Source organism: Hibiscus syriacus, unplaced genomic scaffold, assembly GCF_006381635.1.
Source record: "Hibiscus syriacus cultivar Baekdansim isolate YM2019G1 unplaced genomic scaffold, ASM638163v2 tig00003041_pilon, whole genome shotgun sequence".
Taxonomy (NCBI): Eukaryota; Viridiplantae; Streptophyta; class Magnoliopsida; order Malvales; family Malvaceae; genus Hibiscus; species Hibiscus syriacus.
Genome location: NW_024061960.1, coordinates 6,380,144 through 6,405,854, shown reverse-complemented (window position 1 = coordinate 6,405,854; position 25,711 = coordinate 6,380,144). Strand labels below are relative to the sequence as shown.

General features: G+C 30.1%; 2 protein-coding genes and 1 pseudogene across 2 annotated transcripts; 2 read left to right on the top strand and 1 right to left on the bottom strand.

Moving 5' to 3' along the window:
* The first annotated feature begins 5,742 nt into the window (after positions 1-5,742).
* On the top strand, positions 5,743-6,411 carry LOC120173536 (sulfated surface glycoprotein 185-like). The gene is made up of 2 exons (XM_039180672.1): positions 5,743-6,123; positions 6,337-6,411. The coding sequence occupies exons 1-2, from the start codon at positions 5,743-5,745 to the stop codon at positions 6,409-6,411; spliced, it is 456 nt and encodes a 151-aa protein (XP_039036603.1).
* A 3,321-nt stretch (positions 6,412-9,732) lies between these two features.
* On the top strand, positions 9,733-10,200 carry LOC120173526 (basic salivary proline-rich protein 4-like). The gene has a single exon (XM_039180665.1). The coding sequence runs from the start codon at positions 9,733-9,735 to the stop codon at positions 10,198-10,200; it is 468 nt and encodes a 155-aa protein (XP_039036596.1).
* A 654-nt stretch (positions 10,201-10,854) lies between these two features.
* Positions 10,855-16,341, bottom strand: LOC120170183 (annotated as a pseudogene).
* Between the last annotated feature and the right edge of the window lie 9,370 nt (positions 16,342-25,711).

Sequence of the window (25,711 nt, the reverse complement as noted above, 5' to 3'; positions counted from 1 at the left end):
GAGGTTTCAAGTGGATTACTTGCTAATCTAGTAAACCTCGTTAATTCTAAACACAAAAACTAACTTGCATCAAGTCGCCACATTCAACCATAAACTTAATTTAGTTGGAATATTATCTCTTAAGAAGCATTAGGGTTCCACTAAATACACTTCAATTATATCCTTTGATTGAAAATCATAGAATATGGAATCCACAAACTTTAATTTAAGAACAAGGTGGGGTTTGAAGTCACTGATTTTCATGTGCAAACTGACTCAACATTAATGCTTTCTTATCCACAAGGAGCATCGGCGAAAATTCCAAGTACCCTCACTCAACTCAGAGATGGCGGAAACGGGAAAAAGCATTCCAGGGTAATTCGAGGAATGGATTGTTTGCCTAGCTAGTTTGATAAACCAGGAAATGATGGTTTCAAATTTGCAGATAAACTAGATGGTTGCTAGATGAGAGAATCACACAAGCTCAGCTAACCTCTTCGCTTTGCTCACCATTTTCTTTTCCATCTACTCTTAAGCCCTCTCGAAAACTTGAGCCGATCTGCTCTTTTTCTTCTTCTTAAATTCATGGGGAGGGGTTGGTTGTGAATACAAAAACTGCACATGCAGCACCTGCGAGTCAAACGCACTTGCCAATGTTACCGAATTTACTTAGTAAATTAATGGCATGACTCGTACACTTTTGTAACAGTTAAATTCCACTTTCATTCTTCTGTATCATCTTTTTGGTGTCTATAAATCAGGCTTCCATCGTTTACATACTACATGGATTTTCAAAGTACTTGAACATTCAGGTTTTCTGCTTGTTCTTCTTCATTTTTTTCCATTGGTTCCAGCAGAACAACAGCAGGTGAGTGGCTTCCGTGCTATGCTTGTCAAATGAGCAGCCCTTTTCTGGTTAGCCTTTATCTCGTTGTCTGTTCGACCTTGAATCCATAACTACCAGAGAGCCATTTTCACGTAATAATGTGTGAGGTTTAAGGTCGAACAGATAGCGAAATTGAGGTTTAGAGGAAAAGGGTTAATGATTTGACGAGGCTTTTGCATGGAATTCAACACCTCAATATTGTTTAAAGAAAAGGCAACAAAGAAGGTCAGCATGAGCCCCTTTTGTTCTTTAATAATTCGTATTAAACCTAATAAACATATTAGTGATAAAAGGAATATTGTTCTCTCCGGTTGATTAAGGTTCGGACAATTTTATTTATAGGTATGTGTGAGTTTATCTAAATTTAAAATTAAATATATATACTGCTTTGTAATGGTATTAATAAAAAAAAACCCAATTTCCACTCCCCAGCGGCATCCCATGTTTGATCTATCTCTATCTTTCTATTAAAAGAAAATTTTCAACTAATTAGTGTACTAATAACATAGCAGATAACTCAGCGACTGAGAACTTTATCCCATTTAGTATAATTAGGGCTTCAACCATATAGTTCTTATCCTTTTATGTATACTAAAACAATGTGTTTTTCATATGTGAAAATGAGTTTAATGTATCTCTCTTGTATTTCTGTTGACCGGCAAAGGGATCAATAACCTTTAAGGTGGTAGAAAGGTGGTTCCTGTAGCTTTTTATTGAGATATTGATTTGTAGTGGAGAAGTGTGTTTGTCTTTCTACTCTTATTTGGATGGGTATTTATAATGTCATGTATAGGTGTCAATTAAAAGTTGTCGTGTCATTGATACTGATTAGACGTCTTAAGGAATGAGAGCATAAATTAGGATATTGGTGTATCGATACGTAGTCATTAGTAATGTTACGAGCTCAAATCCAAGAATTATTTACCAGTTATGGTAAAAGTTTATATAAATCAAACTTATTGATCTTTCAACAATTAATATTTGTAATTATTTCATTTAAAATTATGTATACATAAAGAAGTAGTATAATAATAATATTACTATTTCAAAACTAATTCTCAGTCCTTTCCATATGCATGCATTATGGCCCAAAGCTGTAGACTAACAAAGTGATGATCTTGATTTCCACAAGGTCCATTTATTCGTGTTAAATTAAAACAAATTTTTCTTCATTTAAGTATTGATTCAAGAAATTGTGATCAAACGCCTACAAATAAGTGAAGATCACGATTCTAAAATTTAGGATTTCAAAAATTCAAACATTAATTCACACAGGTTAATTTTGAAGAATTTAAAATTAAAAAAAAATTAAGATTTTATTTCTTGATTCAAGGACGTGAAATTTGATATTAGTCTACTTGAAAGATGATGACAAGTCCCAAAGACTTACGACCTCCCAGAATAAAAAAAAAAACAAAAAGAAGAATTGCAAATTTCTCAAGTATATCTTCTAAGGTTGAGGAAGAAAATTGAGAAAATAAAAAATAATAATTTGAATCAAATTATTCGGTTTAATTCAATTTAGATTTTTTATATTGTAACTCGGTTTAGATATTTAACTTCACAATTTAGTTCAATTTTTATTTTTTATATGAAATTGTTTGTTTCAAATTAAATTGAATTAAGAAAAGAAAATAATATCCAAATCAAATTATTTTTAAATATGTTATAAGATAAATTTAAATAAATAAAATCATAACTTAATAATAAAAATTTTTGCGTGAATTTTAATGTGTGTTTGCACTTGGTTTAAGTTTGAAGGTTGTTTTCTTTAGTTGTTGAGTTTAGAAAACGGAGAACATTTAAAAATCGAATCGAACCAAATTAAACCAAAACTTTTTACTTTTATATCATTCGATTTTAATTTTATTTTTAAAAAAATTACAGTACCGTTGAACTTTTGTTTAAAAATTAAACTGAACCATATACATATCTAACATCACCGTCAATTATCAAATCAATTTAACACTCCAATTTATAATCTTTTTAATTTGGCTCAAACTACGACAAAATTGTTAGAATAATGCAATGGAAAAATAAATTTGTTTATATCAGGCGGTGGAGAAACTATTTTTTTTCAAATAAAATGAATGTTACAGTGTTAATTAGAACTTGATAGAATCAAAAGACACCCGAAAAATACGACGTCTTCCTAATCTCTATGCATGACTCTGGTCAGATCTACACAATCGGTGAACACGAAAAATAGGGATGTTGTTGTTGGTGTTCTTGAGCTGGTCGGAGATGGTAGATTGATTGAATTTTTGAAGATTTTGATGGAACAGAAGGTGCGAGAGCAATTTCGCGCGCCATTGATGAAGCTTGGGAAAATTAAGAAGTCAAGCACATAAATTAATGCGAGAAGACGTCGTGCCTTTTAAAAAGAACAAAAATAATCCTGATGACTTCCAATTGACAGCGTAACATTTATCCTATTTAAAAAAATTATTTATCTATCAGTTTATATGAATAAATTTATTTTTCCATTGTATTATCTCAACAAATTTGTCCATGTAGAATATTTAATTTAATCCAATTATCAGTAAGAAAAATCAATAAAACAGCATTCTGTTGTCATGATCACAAATGATGGTTAAAACTGTTCCGTCATCGTTGAAGCAACTTTCGGCTTTTGCTTTCCACAAATATCTCCAACCTCTCTATATATATTAACCTGTGCTTGCCCTCTTCGTTCTCAATTCCACCATGCTAGGCCTTTAACACCACTGAAATATTATTACAGCAACATAACATTCATCGAGCTTTGGGGTTCTTACTTTTCGCACTGATTCTCAGATACTGGGTTGCTTTTTTGTTGTCTGTTGAGAAATAAAACTTGGGTCGGTGATGAAGGAGGCTGAAAGTGGTTTACCGTCGTATTATGATGTTCTGGTGAGTCAAGGTCGACGCTTCTACTCAAGATATCAAGCGTTCTTATCGAAAGCTTGCAATGGTAAGCTCTATTCTTCTTCTTCTCCTTTTTCCAGCTATGAACTAGATAGATGAGCTTTGTTTTGCTGGGTATTTTGGTGGTGGAAATTGATAGCAACTTTCCACTGTTATAAGTAGTTTGAAGATCATGAACTCGTGATTTGCTTGTGTTGTGAATATCGAGGGAGAAGCAATGGCATCAAGATAAGTGGACGGCAACACCTTCCCTCTCAACAGTTTTGCCAAATGAGCATTTGAAATCTATGCAGGGCTTTTCTTTTTTTTAAGGCTGAAATGCTGTCTCTTATGGCCCAAACGAGGGAATGAGGTATTGGATTCCTCCGAGTTTTATTCATCTTGGAAGCAGCGGAATCCATTAACATTTTTGTTGGGTTCATAACAGCTCATTCACCTTTAATCTAACACATGAAACCTTTTGTATTTCTTCAATATTATATATGTAATATTAAAATTTAAGTTAATCATTTAAATGATGAGAGAAGAGGGTGCTTTAAAAGGTTCATAGGAAGGTTCCAAGAGCAATGCTTGTGATTAATAACAATGATTAGGGAAGTTGACCCGAAGACGGTGTGCTTAGAGAAAGTGTGAGAATTAAGAAAATGGGACGGTGCCTTTTTTTCATCACCAACAACTAATACCAATTGTCTCTTATTCAAAGGGGCATTTTGTACAAATAAGTAAAGAAATTATTATTATTATTTTAGGTCTTGACTTCGAGCATCATATATATAAGTATTTAATAGTAAATGGTTGAGAGTCTTTCAACAGGTATTATCTTGTATTCATCCAATGGCGGAGCTATTGATTTTTTAGGATGGACACTAAAATTTGAATTTTCCTTGATTAACTACTTATTTTATTAATGGTGTCCTCCTTGTATTTATGTATGCTATATTCAAACTTTTTGTATTGTGAACATATGTATGCATACTTTTAAAAATATTTCAAAATTCACCATTGTATTCACCTCATACTAACTGAAAGAAAAAAAAAAGTGACTTTTTACAAACCCTTGAAATAGTTTCGGTGATTAAGAATATTTTATTATTTTTTGATAGCCCAAATTCGAGTAAAATAATTTGTACATGTACTTAAATTTAAATCTAGCTTTTTTTTAATAAAAAAGTAGCCTTTTGCATATCCAAAAAGCAAGTGGCCTTTTGCTCAATAGACCATTCATTAGCTTTTTTAATTAAAATGTACTGTTTATATATATAGATTATGATTTTTTTTATATTTTTATATTTTTTTAATAATTTAAAATTATTAAATGAATGAAAATAGATTATTTAGAAATATATAAGAAAATGGAGAGGATTATAATTAATGGTGATATGTGTGAGCTGTGAGTCACCACCATCTCCACTTGAGCTCCTCCTGAATAAAGGTCTAGTCTTATGGGGATATTGACAAACTGTTTGTTATTCCATGACCTTTATGCTCACACCTTTCATTACCCAATTATTCTTCGCTCTTTCATGTTTTTATTATAAACAGCTTTCTTTCGATTGTCACTAATTAAATTTTACAATTAAAATTACAATTAAAAACTTTTGATAATGCCGGTTTGATGCAAATGGATTAAGTTGGTATTATATCGATAGTTCTCTCATACAAACCCCAAATCAGTGGGCTATTCCAACTCCAATTTCGTATATATTTTCCCAGAAATATTTTCCCATGAGTTGCATGCAAATTGATTAATATTTGTGCATGTTAATTAGGTCATGTTCAATAATTAGCATGTCTCCCCAGATGCAATGGGAATCCCTTAATTAGGACACAAAGGGCAGCCAATCAATAAATGAATTAATAAAAGAGCCTTTAAGAACACGTCTCATTCCACTCCATTTTGCAATTCAACACATCTCCCTTTCGAGCCTTTCATGTGCCTATTACCATAACATCTTCCCCTCGTCTCCACCATGTCCACCAAAATCAACCATTTCAGTCCTCTGCTTGTGGCAGCAACCATCTTCTTTGTGATATCCACTGTTGCATACCCCATCCGTGGCTTCGAATCAAGGAAGCTTGACGAGAGCACCGTACCAGGTGATCAAGGCATCAAGTGTACCCCATCATGTGTACAACCAAGTCCTCCGCCGCCACCGCCACCATGCCCTCCACCACCGTCACCGCCTGTGTTGCCCCCACCTACACCGAAGAAGCCGCCAACCCAATACTGTCCGCCGCCACCTAGTCCACCATCCTTCATATACATAACTGGTCCACCAGGGAACCTGTACCCTATTGACCAAACTTATGGTGCTGCAAGCCGGAGATTTGAAGTGGGAATACTGGGTTTGGTATGTGGATTCTTAGTTTTTCTTGCCTGTTGAATTGGGTCTCCCAAGGATCTTGTTGTATATTGATATTGATCAAATCAATAATAAACATTTTAGATTTTTTTTTTTACTCATCATATTGGCCTGATTTTCGGTTGGTATTTCCTTCTTCTTATTGAAACGTAAAGTTTGTTCTGTGTTTGAAATTGGGAATTTAATGGATCCATAATCCAGGGAGAACAGAGGTTGGAAAGTGGCGGTGATGGGGAACAGGTGGCGTCTCCGCCTTGCACCGTCGTTTCCAATTGAAAAGGAGTTGGTTAACAAGAGAAGAGAGGTGAGAGGATTATAAATAGATGAAGTGAAAAGTGAAAAGCAAAAGAGAAGATTGCAACTATGTGATCTGATGATATGATATGTGTCAGAGTGGTGAGAGGATGAGATCAACCTCGATTTCGTCACCAACTCATGCTCCCACATTTTTAGAGCTTGGTTCATGTAGGGGATGAGTTCAGTTTTGTTTTTGGATTTTAAGTTTGAATTGAATTAAATTTTTAAATTTTAAATAATTAAAAATTATATATTTAGACTATATTATTGAGTTGATTCATGATTTTGTATTTTTCTTTATTTTAAGTCTATTTATTCTTACTAAATTTGAATTATATGCTCTTCAATCACTATAAAATATTTATGTATATTTATTTCCTTTTTGAAAAACAAAATTTTTCTTTATACAAATTAGTCACTTAACTTTTTATGGTTTTCTTATCTTTTTAATTCCTAATTTGTTTTAAGCCTATTTTTAATAAATTTGAACTGCCTACTCTCCTACTACTTATGGGTGGAACCAGACAGAGACTAGCAGGAGCTTTGGTCCGTGCCAATTAATTTTTTAAATGTTAATTAATACTGGAAAAATATATTTTTGATAAATAAATAAAATAAATTTTATCATGCCTCCTCAAAATTATATTTTTAAGAAATAAAAAAAAAGTACATCCTTTTAACAAATTCCTAATTTCGCCCCTGCTACTACTTTAGAGTACTATATAACGTCAATTCATATTTTTAACGAAATTCCTCCTTTTTACAATTTAATCCCTTAATTCTATATTTCTTTCGTTTTATTCATCAAATTGTAACTCTTTGTAAACTTTATTCTCATCAATCCATTGATTCATTTACAATAACAACAATACTTTTTTTTTTCAAAATATTGTGTAAGTAAGTTTTGTAACATTATTTAATAAAAATTATTTACATATGCGAGAAAGAATGTGGAGAAATATATGTATGTTGAATATAATTAAAGAGAGTTGTTTAAATTGGAACTAATTACTACTATGAAATTATAAATAATTACCTCTAATTTTGAATAGAAACTCAAACAAATATATTTAATTCGAATTGTATGATTAAAAAAATTCAAATAAAGTTTGAATAATAAAATCATATTCATAAACTCGATTTTTCTTCACTCAACTTAACTCGATCGAATAATCACTTTAATAATTCATTACATAAAAATTTAAGAGCAACAAGTGAAGCTTTGAAGGGAGGCAAGAGTCATAACTCATCAAGGATAAGTTGTTCCTATTGCTTTATGAAGATGTGGTGGATCTACTCTTCTTTTGCCAATTTGCCAAAGCTTAATTTCAAATTTAATAAACAAAATTTTCTTATTGCAAGGATGACAAATGCTACGTTTCAATCCTCTTTTCGAGTTTTGTCGTAAAAGAGGTCAGATTAAAAGGTTATGGTTTATTATTCATATCCTTATCTGAATTTGATAATTATTTTTTAATTTAATGTAATATTTTAATAATTAATAAATGGACTTGACACAAATACAATTCTTTGGTGATTTATATTATATGGGTTGTTTAATAATTTAACGAATTAATATTCTAAATTAAGAAGACATTATTCCTTATATTTCTTTTTATTATCATCTTATGAATAGAAGTGATAAACGAGTCGTTTAGATCAGGTTTGGATCAGATTATTTAGGTCGAGTCATTTTCAGATCGGATTTATATTCAATTCAAACTGATATGGATCAAGTTTGATTCGAACTTGGTTTGGATTTATGGTATGATTCATTATAAGTTATAAAATAACTTTTTTTTATATAAATTTGGATGAATACAAGGTAATGTTTTTTCAAATACTCTCAACCACTTGAAGGTGAATGCTAATAACAAATCTCTTAACCACTGAGATTGTTTGTTATGAAATATTTTTTTGTTGATAAATTTAGAGTGAATACAAAGTAGTATCTGCTTAAAAATTTCAATCATTTGATAATGCATATTGATAGCCCTATATACTCGGTGGTCGAACTCGAGACATTTAAAAATAATAATAAATTTCTTAATTATTTAATTACTACTAAATACAAGTTAATAGTTCTTTTTGGATTAGAAAGTTAATAGTTTATTTTTTGAGTTTGGAATCAATAATGGGGTCAACAACCGCACCATACGTCAAAACAAGTGCTTAAAGTTGCACCAAGAAAGATCAAAATCACTGGTCCACCGATACTATGAAAATAATAAACAAATAGTCCCCAATTTCACGTCTCTTTGCCACTAAAAAGGTTAGGTTTAGGTCTTCTAGGGTTGGTATTTGTGTGACCAAATTTATTCGTACAAATAATAATATTTTTAACCTTTAATCATAATAAATAAATAAAAATAATTATTTTTTAGTAGACTGAAATGATTATAATATAATATATATTGATAATCTTTCTTAATTATTGACAATATATATATACATTGCAAAAGCAACTGTTTGAACTTAAAATCTCAAAGGAAAACAATCTTTAACCACTAAGATCACTTAATAAACAATTTAAAAATAATTTTTAATGATGTCGAATATGAAAAAATAAAAATATTTGGATAATTTTTGTTGATAGAAGAAATGCATAGGGCTGTTAGAGGTTGATTAATGCTTTCAAAGCATTATTTTGAGAATATTGACTCCTAAAAACAGAGCATAATTTACACACATCATCAACTAATCCTCTGTTCTATTTAGTTTTATCATGCCATCAAAAGCTGAACTTTATTGAGCTCTCCAAAAGGACAATTTTCCTTGAAAGATGACACAAGTTCCAATCAATGCATGCAAAGTCCTACCTTAAAATATGTTAAATTTCATCGAATTTATAAACATTTACAAAGAAAACTGAAACAGATGGAGAAGAAAATAAAAATTACAAATGGAATCCTGAAGCTCATGTTGTCGTTATTATTGAAAAACAGAGGCCCCTGTTTTAGTTTCTCATGATGAATTTGAAACCACAAAATTCCATCTCTCCTATAAGCAACCTTCAACAACCCTTTCTTGAAAACAACTCATTGCTCATAATGAAGTCTTCATTGCAAAGTTTCAAAGTGCTATGGGGTCCAAAAATGTGACATTTCCCACATTGTTTTTGAGCTGTAAAAGGTGGGCTCTGTTTCATCAACTTGAACACAAAGGACACTAAGCAGCTAGGGCTTACTTTTCAATCCTTTAATTTCCTTTATTGGCTCTTTATATCCAACTTGACCTGAATGAACCCTTCGACACATATCACTCTCCTCTTTCTATCCCTCTATTGTTGGTTTCTATAACATGGCCAATACAGTACTTATCAAAGCTCCGGCTACCTTCTTCTTCTTCTTCTTCTTCTTCTTCGGTTTCTTTATTCAAACCAAGCAAGATAACCCATGTCCTTATCCATGTTACCCACCACCAACAGGCCCCGGAGGAGGCAGCGGCGGCGGAGGTGGCATAGTCACTCAAACACCTCCGGCCAGTTATTCACCGCCCTCACAAACAGGAGTATACCCTCCACCTACAGGGAACTTACCGATTTACACACAGCCACCACCTTATGGTGGCAATTCTTTCTACGGTCAGCCCCCTCCTGACCCTATCTTGCCTTATTTCCCATTCTACTATAGAAAACCTCCACACCGAACAGATGATCAGTCATCGGGAACAACAGTTTGGCCTGGGAAATCAATGTTCATCATCACTGCTACTATCAATCTTCTTGTATTTATCATTCTGCTTATTTCTACTTTAGGGAATTACTAGCCCGTCAAAAGTAAAAAGAAAAAAGAGTTTTTGTGTAAAAGTATTCATGATTAAGCCATGGTTATGGGAGTAATTAAAAAAAGGAGGGTTTGGTATGTGTTTTTAGTTGCAGAAAGGAAAGGTGTAGAAATGGGGAAGTGAAAGACAAAGGGATCGAGGAGTTGGTGGTGATACATGCACCTGTTTTTTTTTCTCCTCGACTCTTTTGATTGGTAATAGATGAGATGATTTTAGTATGTTTAATATGTAATTAAATTCCTCCAAAATCTACACGCGTTTGCTTTAAACTTTTTCTCGTTAATTTTTGATTGATTTCACAATGGATGATAATGCCAGTTTAAACGATAATGGAAAATGTCCTGGTTCCAAGTATTCTTTAATTAAAACTGTTCATCTTGGCCTTATTTTACTCCTTTTTGTCACTAAATTTCTCTTCATATAGGTAATCTGCAGACGAAAAGGACGTTTGATAAATCGACAATCTCGAAGCTTAAAAACCTTCATAATTTTAACTAGCTATGATTGATTTTGTAGCTTAATGAAGCTAAAAGAGCAATTGGTGAGTAAAAGAAGCATTTCCCCTTGTATTGAAAACTCTGAACCACCGGGCAAAATGTAGAGCTTTAGAGATTTCCAGGTTTTCTAATTATCTGATTTTTTACCCAAAAGTTCTCAACTTCAAATGCTATTCATTGCCATTTGAAAGGGTCAAATAATGGAAAAGAAAAGAGTTTCTAACCTGATAACAGTGAACCACTTGCCTCAAGTCTCATCTTTTTAGCGATGAATATGTTAGCAGGTGGTAGGTAAGGGCTACAAGCATCAATAGAGCCACCATTATTAACTGACTAGAATTCCAGCTACAGGCTGCATTACACGCTCCGTCATTTAAATTGTTTTGAGTATTTTTTGAAACACTACTCTCGTCAAACTATTACCGGCCTTGCCATTCTGCTATTTCCATTGCAAGGAATCTGGTTTTTGATGTAAACTCGACATTCCTGGTTACGGTATAAATTCAATGTGCATTTAAGGCAACACATGATTAGATAACGGGAAGATACTTGTATCGGCTAGGCTAAATGGGAAAGAAAAATGGGTGAAGATGAGACACCATGGCTGGTCATTTCAGGAAGCTACAATTGCCAAACAACCCATACTAGAACCACTGGCATTGGCAATTCCAGCAGTTCTCATGTTATTCTTCCTCATAACCTCTCGGCTATTTCTCTGGCCTCCCACTTTTGGCATGCCACCATTCTTATGATCTTTCACAACCTTACCATTCTCTGATGCTTGGTATTTTGGCAAATTACTGCCCTCTTTCCCTCTCTCTTTCTTCGAAAGGATAATGTTTTGTGTGACAGATGCCGGGGAGCCATGACTACCGGTTGGTGAAGTCGAGGATATGATGCCAAATTGAGATGATGACTCAATTGTATGGACGTTTGACTCACCTTCAAATCCACCAGCAGAAAGGACCTCTTTATTTGTTTCCAAGGAGAGTGATGATGACCTTGCAGTTGATCCCACTCCTGCATTTGCCGATTCCAGTCCTACTTTAGCCGGTTTCTTGGTAGATGATGCAGCCTGAGAAAGAAATAGAAGAAAGCCGGTATTAAATCTATTGACAAATGGAATAAAAATATGAAATAAGTGCTTTGGATTATCATAGGACAAATCACATGAAAAAGCAGCAAAATATAAAAAGGTTCATGATAAGTCGTACAAGTTAAACTTCCTATCAGAGCTGAGGCAAACTATGCTTCTTCTATGGAGCGGGCCTAAAATTACGTATCATGCATTTTACGTCATCAACCACTATAAGAATTCCCTTCTTTGACTGCATCATTCGCATGGTGTAACTAATTTCAGATTCTCTCATATCTTATAAGAATTTTCTTCAGACCCAAGGAATTCTACTAAAGCCAACATGAAAAAGTTGCAAACAAACAACAAAGATCCAAAACCCTATAACAACTGTGCAAAGAACAAAATATAAATATTATCTTTTACCACCATTGCTTCAAATAATTAAATAAATTGTTCCACATGAAAATGTCAAAATATTATATGCTTTTTAAGAAAATTAAAGAAGAAATAAAGAGTCAATGAGTCACTAAAGCTATTAGCTAGACTATATTACATATGGGACACCATAAGAACCTCCAAGTTAGACATGCACACATGAAGGCATGCTTCCTTGAATTAATCACACAGAAGACATGGACTGCATTATAAAATCAAAGCAATAGTTTAGCTTCAAATGTACCTTGTTTCCATTAGACCCTGGTGCTGTGGCAACCTTATAGAAAGAAGGCATGGGTTTTGCTTTGAAATTAAGGCTTTTCCGCAATTGCTCAATTTCAGCCTCTGTCTTCTCGTGCAATAGACCAAACAATTCAATTTATTTATAAAGTTAGCAACCACGAGAGAATAACCATGAATATATTCAGAGAGTGGAAAAGCAAAGCGTCCAATCCAGAAATGTCAGCAAGGTCCTTCATTTCAAATACTACATAGAGGAATACCATTTCATCTTCATCTAAAATAGTAAATAGTTAATATTGTATGCTCCCCTTACCTGTGTTTTTGCTTGAATCTGATTCATCTCAGCCTCTTTGGCATGTATTTTCTCTTCCAATTTCATTAAGAACTGATAACATTTTATGACAAAAAGAACAAAGACATTATTTTATCCTTAAACTAAATAATTTTTAAGAAAAAGTTTGAGAATGACAGCATGCTTGCTTGCCTCTTTTCTCCTTTCAGCTCGTTCACCACTTTTGAAACGGAATGACCCAGCAGTTGGCTTTACATCTGCCTTAGTTGAATTGACAGTCTGCTTAAGCCTATATAAAAGAATACGTTAAGGTTGATATTCAATTTTTTATAACATAAAGCAGTGCCCACCATGTTGCTACAGACCTATTTGGTGTCTGGCGAGTAACAGGTTCAATCTTTTTCAATGAAGAAGGTCGAGCTTCAATTACTTTCTTTGTCACTGCTCTTTTAATACTGTCAGAAGAATGAAATAATCAGTTGAACTGTCCCTACAAAAGAAACATGCATATTATTCAAGTGCAAGAAATAGGAAGTACCTTTTATGCTCGGTGCTTAAGTTTGCATTGTCTCTCTCAAAATACTGGACAAGAAAGACCAAGGAAAAGGGGATTGAAATAGCAGTATGAAATCTTAATAAAAGTGGTTAACAGAGAACAAAAACTAGGCAATACTGATGTTGTCTTTTTCATTTAACTTTTAAGTCGAAGTCCAAATTTTCACCTCTTTCTTTGGAGATCTGTGCATTATAGTAGGAGTGGCAGTTCGTGATGGTAACTTTTCTGCTTTTGTTCTCCTTGATATATCTTTTTCCTTTCTTTCTAGAGCCCTAGCAGCCACTTTTGAAGGATCAGAAGAAATGTTTTTCCGGGAATGATCGGGACTCATTTGAGACTTCAACCTCGGTTTAGTAGCTTTTACAATAGTAGTCTTCAAATAGAATTAAAAAAATAAAAAAGTATAAGCTACAAGTAGGTAAACACAAGACAAAAAAAATGCAGGTATCACATCAGAAAACAATGTGAAATAAGTTTCTGGCTACTGCAATGAATGCTACTTTTCAGAAACCAACAAGAACTAATATAAATATAAACACATACCTTTGGTGAATGACATTGTTGAACTTCTAACTTAGCAGTATCAATTTGTTGAATTCCTAACTTAGTATCTACTTCTCCAGTGGTTCCAGAAATGGGAGACGGATCCCTTGCCTCAAGTGATTCATCAATGCTAACTGCTTCGTTATCATGGTTTTCCTCCACTTCTTTCTCTAGTTTATAGTTTCTACTAAGTGGCTTATCACATTCAATATCACTTTGAGGACTCTCAGGTTTAACATCCCCAGGAACCAAAACATGAGTTTCATGAGTGGATAAATCTTCAGGATGTTCTCTCCCACATTCAATCAATGCACCCTCCCAAAGATAATCTGAATCTTCAGGACTATTGTCAAAATGAGCACAAAGGCTATCTTCATTCGCATGATCAGACTGATTCCCTTCATTTTCATGATCAAATAGCCTTCCTTGATTCCCACAACAAAAATCTTCCCCATAATCTGCATAATCCAAGCCATTCTCATCAGAATGATTGTAATAGCTATCTTTACTTAAACTATCAGATTCTTCTCCATATGACTTGTTCTCCGCAGCATGGTTCCCAACTGTTTGATATTCTCCATAACCCTCATTCGTCACAGCACCATTCTCACAGGTTTGACCTTCGCCTCCATTTTGGCCCTCAGATGAACCTTGGAGAAGACGCGCCTTCCTCCTAAAGTGAGCTTCAAAATAAAGCTTTCTTCTCAATAACTGAACCAGGTTTTGAGAATTTCTCAACTTCTTCAAGATATCTATTGTGTGAGAAAGAGGATCTTCTTTCCCAAGCTAAGGGTTCATTTTCAAATCTGCCAAATGATACAGAACCAGAATGCAGAGATTCTGTCTGCCCAGTTCAAAAAAGAGTTGGAGTTAGGATAAAACAAGTAGGTGCACTGGACAAATTATCTGCTACAGTATAAAGAAAATTGTATTTTATCAGTCATTTCATGGATCAGAAATTCATAATACAGGTTAGCAAGACAACATTCACCAGCACTTATATGCTATTGGGAGGTACTTGAGATACTGTAAGCAATTAAAGCTAATAACAATCTTTCATAGATTTTCAAAGTTTCAGGAAAAATATAATAGGCATTCCTAATGGCACGATCCTGGTGCCATAGACAATTTGAAATTTGAAAAGGAATAAGTAACTTATCTAATAATATAATTTTCTCTGTTAGTATCAAAACCAGTAGCTAAAATGCATACAGTATCCTAAGGATAACTGCAGTTCTTTGTCCGAAATTGGCATTCATGTTCTCCATATCCTACCTCTCAACATTACATCATTCATTTAAAAAAAAAGGATCCTCAACATTACAATCCAAATCCAATGCACTCGTCATCAAACTGTTTATGTGCGGTATGCAAATTAATGACTAGAACCCATAAGTTTGAATGATGATTATGAGTCATTAACCCGGGCAAATCAAATCTTATGCTAGTCTATATTTACCAGTTTACATGATAGGTTTCTAGTCCTATACTAAAGTAAGTAGTAAGCCCTACCCTGCACCGCACCTTCATAGCCTCTTTTGCCAAAGAAAAAGAAAAGAAGCTTGAAATTTATTAATGGCAAGAGATAAAAGGATCTTCAATAAAAAAGGAAGAAGATCAATGTACTTGAAAAAAGAGAAACATACAAGTGTACGCAGAAGTCATAACTGATTTTATATAGTATGTTTTTAACATTTTATTCTATATATCACCAAATATTGACATAGGAAACAGTGATCATAATCAAACTACAGCAAATCAAGCAATGGAATAAGACAAATTGAAACCTCAATAGCAAGTAAATGAGCTTTTGCAGCTTAAATTTAAATCATCCAAAGAAGAAACAAACGCAGGTTTATTTGTTCCAAACAAAAAATAAAAAATCAAGGAGATACATAGCATCGGAGATTAAAATCAAATCTATGAATAAGAAGCAAATTCACTTTGCAAGTGAAGAAGTAAACCGACCACTAATTTCTTTTTAATCTTAAACTTCATCAACCAGATTATGATTTCCTCAGTTAAAATATCAGATTCATCATTTCTAAACATAAAACGTTCTCAAAGTATTCAGTAAGAAGTACAACAACAGAATTAACAAAAATAATTCCATTTTATAACCATATAATCCAAATTCCAAACACCTAACTGAAAGGACAGAAAGAGAAAGAAAAGGCTTACCAAAAAACTAATGTTGAAAGGCTCTTGAATCTCTCCCGCCATTGGCAAGCCAAAAATCAAGCTCGAAAAAAAAGAAAAAGCAGTTACCTCCAAAATCAACAGCGAGTAACCGACATCCTCAGCGTATCAAACGGATCAAGTTAATCGAATTCAAAACAACACACTCCTTAAGAACTTCAACAGTAATGAACGAATCTGAACTAAACGCGCTTCGCGATCAGCACCACCCAAAACTAAAGCTTCTGGATTTTTTAACTATCCTTTTCAGATCTTTCTTTTTTTTAAAAAAATTGTGGATTCGTTTGTGCACAGCGTTAGGTGTACAAAGATTGTGAACGTAATGAAGAGCTTAAAAAGGTTAGATCGATTGGATCAAATCTAATCCAATCATTCATTAAAAAGGAAAAAGAAATCTTTTATACCATGTGGGGTTGGTTGCCTTTTTTGTCTTGTTCTTATCATATCACACCATACTTACGATTACGATCATACGGTTGTGATTCCGGATGACAGTAATAAGAAGATTCAGATGAAGCTCACGTTTTGGGATACAAACGGCACCGTTTTTTACTATGGTTCATGTAATATAGTTTAAAAAAATTAAGGTTATGAAATTTAAGTCAAGTTGGATTATTTGAGTTTATGTTTGAATTTAATTATAATTAAATATAAAATTATGGTATTTATTGATGCTAATTTAACGACTTTCTCAAACAAATAAGATATACGTATATATTTCCTAAGAGATTTGATTTAATTACACAATCTAAAACTCTTTTATGTTTTACACAGACTTAAAATCGTTGAATAATAAAAAATAGATTGTTGAAATTATCAATTAGAAGTGAGAATACATTCACTACAAAAAAACGAGCTAATCTCAATCGTCTATTTTCATTCGTCCAATGATCATAAGTCTGTGTAAAACTAAAAGAGTTTTATATTGTGTGTTGGATCAAATGTCATTTAAAAGTACAAAATACATTTATAATTTTATTTTTTAAATATATAGAAGATAAAGAATTTATAAAATTAATAAAAAAATATATAATATAATATAAAATTAAGAAATTAAATTAGGAAAAAAATTATTGTTAGAAATATGGATTGATTTATTTTAAAATATGGAAAATTTTATTTTTAAATATGGATTGATTTATTTTAAAATATGGATTGATTTATTTTAAAAATTTATTATTGTATTTGTATGGATTATTTAAATTTCAGTATTATAAAACTAAAATTATTTAAATTTCAGTATTGCAAAACTCTTTTAAGTTTAAAAAATCAGTTTATTTATATTTCAGTTTATTTTAACAGTCTACAGACGTTAAAAAACAAATAGTCTTATTCTTGCAGATTGCAGACTTTTGGTCCACCTATTCTGCTGCAGATGCCTACAAATGTGGTCCGCAGACTGCTGGCCTTTTACATCTATAAAAACAAACACCACCTAAGACATCACATGGGAACTAACGCCAAGTGTAAAATCTGTGGAACAACTGATTAAGATATTAACCACATTTTCAGAACTTGCCTTACTTCTATGAAAAAGATTGATACATCTCGACAAACTGGAGGAATTCTTAACAGTCGATCTAAAGCCTTAGAACATGAGGAACCTAACAACTACAATGGATTGTCGGGAAGAAGTGGATGAGGGGCCTACTTTCTTTGGAATTGTACTCTGAATCATTTGGAATAGAAGAAATAACACAATTTTCAACTCGGATATGATCGAGAGAAAACTAATAATAGACAAAGGAAAAACGATGACCTGCGATTTTACACACTCTAGGGCACGCCTTACCATTCAGAAATCTCAGATGCAGAGCCAAAGATAATTTAAAAGTCAATATAGATAGTCTCATAGTCATAATTTAAAAGTTTAGAGATTTCAACTGAAACATTTAAAATTTACGGACCAATTTAAAGTGAAGACTATACTTTGAGGACATGTAATACAATTAATATATATATATATATATATATATATATATATATATATATGATATAGCTAATTATTTTTTTAATTTAATTTATTTTATTTAGAATATTAAAATTCAAATATTAAATACTATTATTTAAAGATCTTACATTTATATTGTGGAATTAATTAATTAATTAATTATATATATCAATAAAATGCAAGTCCTCATAAAAGGTTGTTAGATTCCCAAATGGTAACAATCTGTCAGCTCCCAAACGTCAAAACTCATAATGGAAATGAAGAATGCGACATGGGAATTGGGATGGAATTGATACCATAAAAAAATGAATGCACTGGAATGTTGGAAATGTAGACGATATTGTTATTTGGAAACATGGATTTCAAATTAAGAATCTAGTTGATTTAGTCACTAACATTATAAATTAGAGTAAATGATGGGATATCTTTTTAATTAGTCTAATAGCAAATTTAGCATTCAACATTTACTTATTTTATTAATTTGATTCTAATTTTAAATACATTATTAATCTTTCATATTTATAAAGTTTATCAATCTAGTCCTATCTTACTTGGATAATAAATTCTACTTATCCAAAAAAAAAAATCTAGTCCTAATTCTAAAAAATATAGTATATTTAGAATATATAATTTATATTAAATGTTTAATAATTCATAAATATTTCATTTTAAATATAATTTAATAATTATAAAAATATACCATCGTGTCATCAAAAATTATATTTATTTATTTATACATTATAATTATTTATTGTAATTATTATTACTAACATATTTTTCTATTTATTTGCATTACATAAAGTTTTTCTTCAATGATATATGTTTTTAAATAAATTACTAATTTTTTATTGTTATGGAGACACTTTAACATTCCTTACACATAATCAAATATTGTATCTAATTTTAATTGGCAAAATTTTTGAAACAATGCTGTAAATTTTGTTTTTTTCTTGAGATAATATTGTTAAAAAATTAATTGTTGAGATAAGACATTTGCTATAGTTGTATCCTTAGTCGGTAGGTGGTCCAAGCGACCAAGAAAGATCACCAAGCAATCCATGCGTTGCTGCGTTGTTTGCAAATATGAAAGCAATAAATCCAGGTTCTATAAAATTAAACTTGATTTTTTTCCCGACAAAAGTGTTGGTTGTGGCCATTTGTTAACACAACTAAAACAAGACAAAAGCAAGTGGACAGACCCCACATTGCAAAAGCATAAAACAGTTTCCACTAAAGATTACTACTATTAATTTGATAGTATTTTAAATTACTAATAATGATTTATTATTATTATTTAGTGATTTAATATTAATGATTTAGTAATGATTAGTAATAATTAAATTATAATAATTACTAATAATAATTTAAAAATGATTACTAATAATTATTTAATAATGATTAAATATTTAAATATAATTTATTCAATTTAAATCGAATTTATAAATAGTTAAACTTATAACAAGTCGAATTTATATTTATAAATAGTCGATTTTATTTTTTTTAAAAGAAAAGCAATACTGGTGCCTATAAAGTATTGATACATAACAATATAACATGTAAAACTATGACCAAATCGGTTTCATTATGACAAACCGGTAAAGCGCTACTGGATATGTTGAATGTATCGATTCCATTCAAATAAGTATCGATACTTTTGAAATTTAAAAGAAAAGCAACCATAATAGCGCCTATAAAGTATTGATACTTTATAAACATGTATCGATGCATAACAATATAACAGGTAAAATATGACAAAACCTATTTCATTGCGACAAAACCCTAAACCCTAAAATATTTTGATTATTGTTGAAAATCCTAAACACAAAACCCTAAACCCTAAACCCTAAACAGTAAACCCTAACCATTCTCCCTCCAATCAATTTCTTCTTATAACCCCAAAATGGTTAAGGCTAAAAACCTTTATAATGATTTAGTGTTTAGTGTTTAGGATTTAGGGTTTAGGGTTTAGGGTTTAGGGTTTTATCATAATGAAACTGATTTTGGGGTATTTTACTTGTTATATTGTATGTATCTTATATAAATGTTATATATTGGTTTGTAATATTTAATTATTTTGGTAAAATATTTTGGTTGTTGTTGAAAACCCTAAACCCTAAACCCTAAATCATTATAAAGGTTTTTAGCATTAGCCTTCAAGAAGAAATTGATTGGAGGAGAATGGTTAGGGTTTAGGGTTTTAATGTTTAGTTTTTAGGGTTTAGGGGTTTTAACAACAATCAAAAATATTTTAAGGTTTAGGGTTTTGCCACAATGAAACAAGTTTTGTCATATTTTACATGTTATATTGTTATGTATCGATACATGTTTATAAAATATCGATACTTTATAGGCGCTATTATGGTTTCTTTTCTTTTAAATTCCAAAAGTGTCGATACTTATTTGAATGGAATCGATACATTCAACATATCCGGTAGCACTTTACCGGTTTGTCATAATGAAATCGATTTTATCATAGTTTTACCTGTTATATTGTTATGTATCGATACATGTTTATAAAGTATCGATATTTTATAGGCACCAGTATTGCTTTTCTTTAAAAAAAAAATTTGACTATTTATAAATATAAATTCGACTTGTTATAAGTTCAACTATTTATAAATTCGATTTAAATTGAATAAATTATATTTAAATATTTAATCATTATTAAATAATTATTAGTAATCATTTTTAAATTATTATTAGTAATTATTATAATTTAATTTTTACTAATCATTAATATCAAATCACTAAATAATAATAATAAATCATTATTAGTAATCTAAAATACTATCAAATTAATAGTAGTAATCTTTAGTGGAAACTGTTTTTGTTTATGCTTTTGCAATGTGGGGTCTGTCCACTTGCTTTTGTCTTGTTTTAGTTGTGTTAATAAATGGCCACAACCATTATTAGTAAATTATTATAAATTCGACTTGTTATAAGTTCAACTATTTAAATATTTAATTATTATTAAATAATTATTAGTAATTATTTTTAAATCATTATTAGTAATTATTATAATTTAATTATTACTAATCATTACCAAATCATTAATATTAATAATAAATCATTATTAATAATCTAAAATATTATCAAATTAATAGTAATCATTATTAGTAATCTTTAGTGGAAATTGTTTTTGTTTATGCTTTTGCAATGTGGGGTCTGTCCACTTGCTCTTGTCTTGCTTTAGTTGTGTTAATAAATGGCCACAAATAACACTTTTGACGGGAAAAAAATCAAGTTTAATTTTTTAGAACCTGGATTTATTGCTTTCATTTTTGCAAACCACGCAGCAACGCATGGATTGCTTGTCGACCTTTCTTTTTCAACAGCATTATCTCAAGAAAAAACAAAAGTCACAATATTTTTTCAAAAATTTTGCCAATTTTAATTATCGATTTAAGCGCAAACTTTCAAAATTATATATATATATTTTTTTATAAAAGGATGACTTTATGTGTATTTTACAATACCTAGCCTAAAATAGGGGTTTATTTAGGCCTACCTAGACCATTACCCACTCATCTCAAAAAGAGTAAATTACTTATTTAGTCATTCACTTATTATTTAGTTTCTATTTTGAACACTATTATTATTTATTGTAAAACACACCTAAGTTACATTTTGGTTATGTATTGGTCACTTGTCTTTAAAAAAATAACGGTGATGTTGACGTGTCACCATAAAATAATTCCACGTCAGGATTGAAAATAATTTAAAAAGCGTCATGTTAACATCATTGTTAATTTTTTAACGCCAAGTGACCAAAATAGAACCAAAACATAATATTAGGTATGATTTTTGAAAAAAAAATAGTTGAGTGACCAAAATATAAATTAAGTAATAGGTGAATGACTAAATAGATAGTTTACCCTAAATAAAAAATATGTATGAATTATGTTAAGAAATTATATACATCCAATTAATATTTTTTTCTAGATTTTAATCTATAAATATAATTTTTATTATATTTTTAAATTTAAAATATATATGAATTATTTTAGATGAATTTTATACTATATTTAATTATTTATATTGGCTTAATCTATAAAAAATTTTTGATTCGTCACTGGCCCAAAGTGACATATAATCACTCTATATTTATTTGGAAAACAAGAAAATCTAAAAAATTTAATATTTTAGAACCTAAAAATAATTTTGACAACTTGACGAATCCACTATTTTTTAAGAATCAAAGCACAAGTTAAATAAATATTATCTCAATTTCTTAAAAGAATTATGAATATAATTTTATCTTTAATGTTAATCTCTCATCTTGAAATATATATATATATATATAAACATGACCCACCATTACCAATTCCATTGTAACATCACGAAACAAAACTTGACCCAGGAGACCCCTTTCATGGCCATTCAACAATTAGAACATATTATCCATTAAAAAAAACAATTAGAACCTATTAACTAATTCCACCGATAAAAGAAGAACATTATTCTCTTTAAAAATATAAAATTTAAATAATTACATATAATTGATAAATTAAAAATATATCTAAACAAATATGATTTTCTTATCGCCTCGATATATATATATATATAAAACAACCGCACAACCCACTCCATTGCTAAACAAGATTAGGATTAGTAAATTAACAATTGAACAGTTCCAGGCTTTTTTGAATCGAAAGGGCCAAAGTATTAAGATCCAACAAGATAGTGTAGCAATCACTTTCAATCCATATTGTCAGATCCAAACGTGCCCATATCTCTATGTTTGGACCATGAAATTATGAAATTATTAATATTAAATTATTAGAAATACGATCACGTTTAAATTTATTAATAAATGTAAAATTATAAAATTTTAATAAGGATGAAATTAAATTATTAATATTAAATTATATGTTAATTTAAAATTTTTAGAAATACGATCACATTTAAACATCCCTCTGACCATCTCTACCCCTCCCATTGCACTCCACTTGCTCTACAAAGTTTGATTCATAAATCTCACATGAACAACTACTACCAGAAGAAAAACCTTATTCTATGTAATCTTATTGGAAACATGAACCGGGAATAATTACTGGGGAGGTGAAGTCAATTTGTTTCTTTTTTCTAAAAAAATACCAAGATAATGATCCAGGCAAATGGCCCTACGTATGCTGGAGAATGAGGCCACGCAGTCGAATCTATGTTTCACAAAAAATAGCATCCGTCTATCACGGTGATCGATTCAGAAATTTAAAAGATGGGAGTATAAAATTTTAATATTATTATCTTTTAAAAAAATGAATATGAGCAGATGTGTCTATAAGGTGTGTATGCATTGTTGATGATTAAGAAAAATAATGAACTAATACTACCTTTAAATAACTCCATACTATTCAAAAAAATAAAATAAAATGGGTATAGAAATTTTCTAAAATAACGAATATACATTTATTCCCTGAAAAATTCCAGAATGCATGTCATACATTGGAATTCACCGCTAATTTTATAGGGTAAAATTTATAAATAGACATTAAGTTATTTTAAAGTGATATTTTTAAACACCAAAATTTCAAAAGTTACATAATAGACGTTAAATTTTAAGTTTTATTACAAAATGAGCGGAACAAAATTATTTACCATTAAGGAGATGATGTGTCATGCTAAATTAATAAAAAAAATATCTCATTTACCCTTTAATTGCAACTAAAATTTAATTTTACTATTAATTTTAATTAAAATAATTTTTACTAGGTTCGTTGAATTAAAAATAAAATAGATATAAATAAGTTAAATATAAATTTTTAGTTTCATATTATAAATATTGAATTTACACAATATAAATTACTTGGTACATTATTAGAACTTAAAGATTATTTCTATTATTTTTATTTAAGTTTGGATGTATTTTTCTTATTAATGTGATGCTATAACTTTTTAAATGTATTATTTTTAAAATATGTTTAAAAAAATGTTAAATGCTTGAATCACATCGTTTAATAAAAAATAATTTTATTGTTTGATAATTAAATTTCTGGATCTCGAAAATTATAAATTTTAATTTTACAAACAGAACCATAATTAAATAAATAGTTAATTATAAATAATTTGGTGAATGAAAAAAATTTCAATTTTTTTAATTTTAAAATATATTTTTCATATGTTTTTAAAAAATTACAATTTTTTTAAAAATTATTTCTTAGAAATCTTGAGCAAAATACTAAAAATAAAATTTTAGTTATAATTGAGGGGTCAAATAAGATATTTCCTATTAGTTTAGCATGTTACATCACCCCCTTAACAATATTTAACGATCAATACTTGTTTTTTAAATAAAATCCAAAGTTTAATGTCTATGTTGTAACTTGTAAAAATCCAATGACAAATAAAATCATATTTATAAAATGTAATGATCATTTATGAATTTTATTCTATTTTATATTAGTAGTGTATATCGATGTTTGTCATTAATATTGCATATTGGTATGTCACATTAACTGTAGACTCATCCCTTCTTCCTCTATGAGACTTTGTATATCCGCCCCTAATCTATCGATTGATTGGATCATCTATATGACTAAATTAAAATTATATCAAAATTTACTTAATAGTAAATTTATATGTTATATAAATATTTAAGCTTGTTTTGAAAAAAAAATGTATCAACTTGTTATCAATTTGGACATACTATTAACAATATTTTAAAAACTGGATTGGATATGAAATCGATGACTTTGATGATTGTTATATCATTCATTCTATTTGTCTAAATATATTGTTTTGGGAACAATGTTTTTCTAATTGTTAAGGCATAATATTTCACTAAATTTGTCTCATGATTGTGATGTAGTGGTTTGCTTACTTATTAAGCCTTAGAAGGACTTGTTCAAGTTTATAAAATCATTTTATTTGGTAAACTACGCATTTAGTCATTCATCTATTCTCATAATCTCATTTTTATCATGCAACTATTTTTAAATAATATATAACATTGTGTTTTAGTTACATTATGGCATCGTTAAGAAATTAATGGTAACGCTGACATGTCACCATAAGATAATGTTATGTCATCATTGAAGAAAAAAATGCTATATCAACAATTTGTTTATTTTTTATTACAAATTGTCAAAATAAAATCAAAATGAAACGTTAAATATGATTTAAAATAATAATAATTATAAGATCAAATTAAAATCACAAAAATAAAATAACTTAATATGTAATTTACTCATTTTCTTTCTATAATGTACGGATAAACCTTTTGTGATCGAGTGGTTAGCATGCTTCCCAAGGCTCGAGTTCGAATCCAATAGTTGCACGATTTCCCCCCTTTGCATTGCCAATTTAGGTTGAACCAATTGTTTCAACTTTTTAATCGGTTCAACTGGTTTTGGTTCTTGTTTGGGGTGATAATTTTATTTAAACTTAACAAGTTTTAACATGGTATGATTTGATTATATTAATTTTTTATTATAAAAATTTAAATTTGAATTATCAAAAAAATTTAGGATGTAGTTAGTAAAGAAGATAATAGGATGAAGAAATATATGGTTTGTTGTTCTTATTGATATGGGCATTATATATACAGATTATGTGAGCACAAAAGAAGGAAACTAACTACTAATAAAAAAGAAACAAAATAAATTGAGTAACTGCCATATACTACAGATAATTACAAAGAAATATTCAAACGTGAAAATCCCTTGATTTTCTCAACTTGATTGTATATCCTTATCATGCC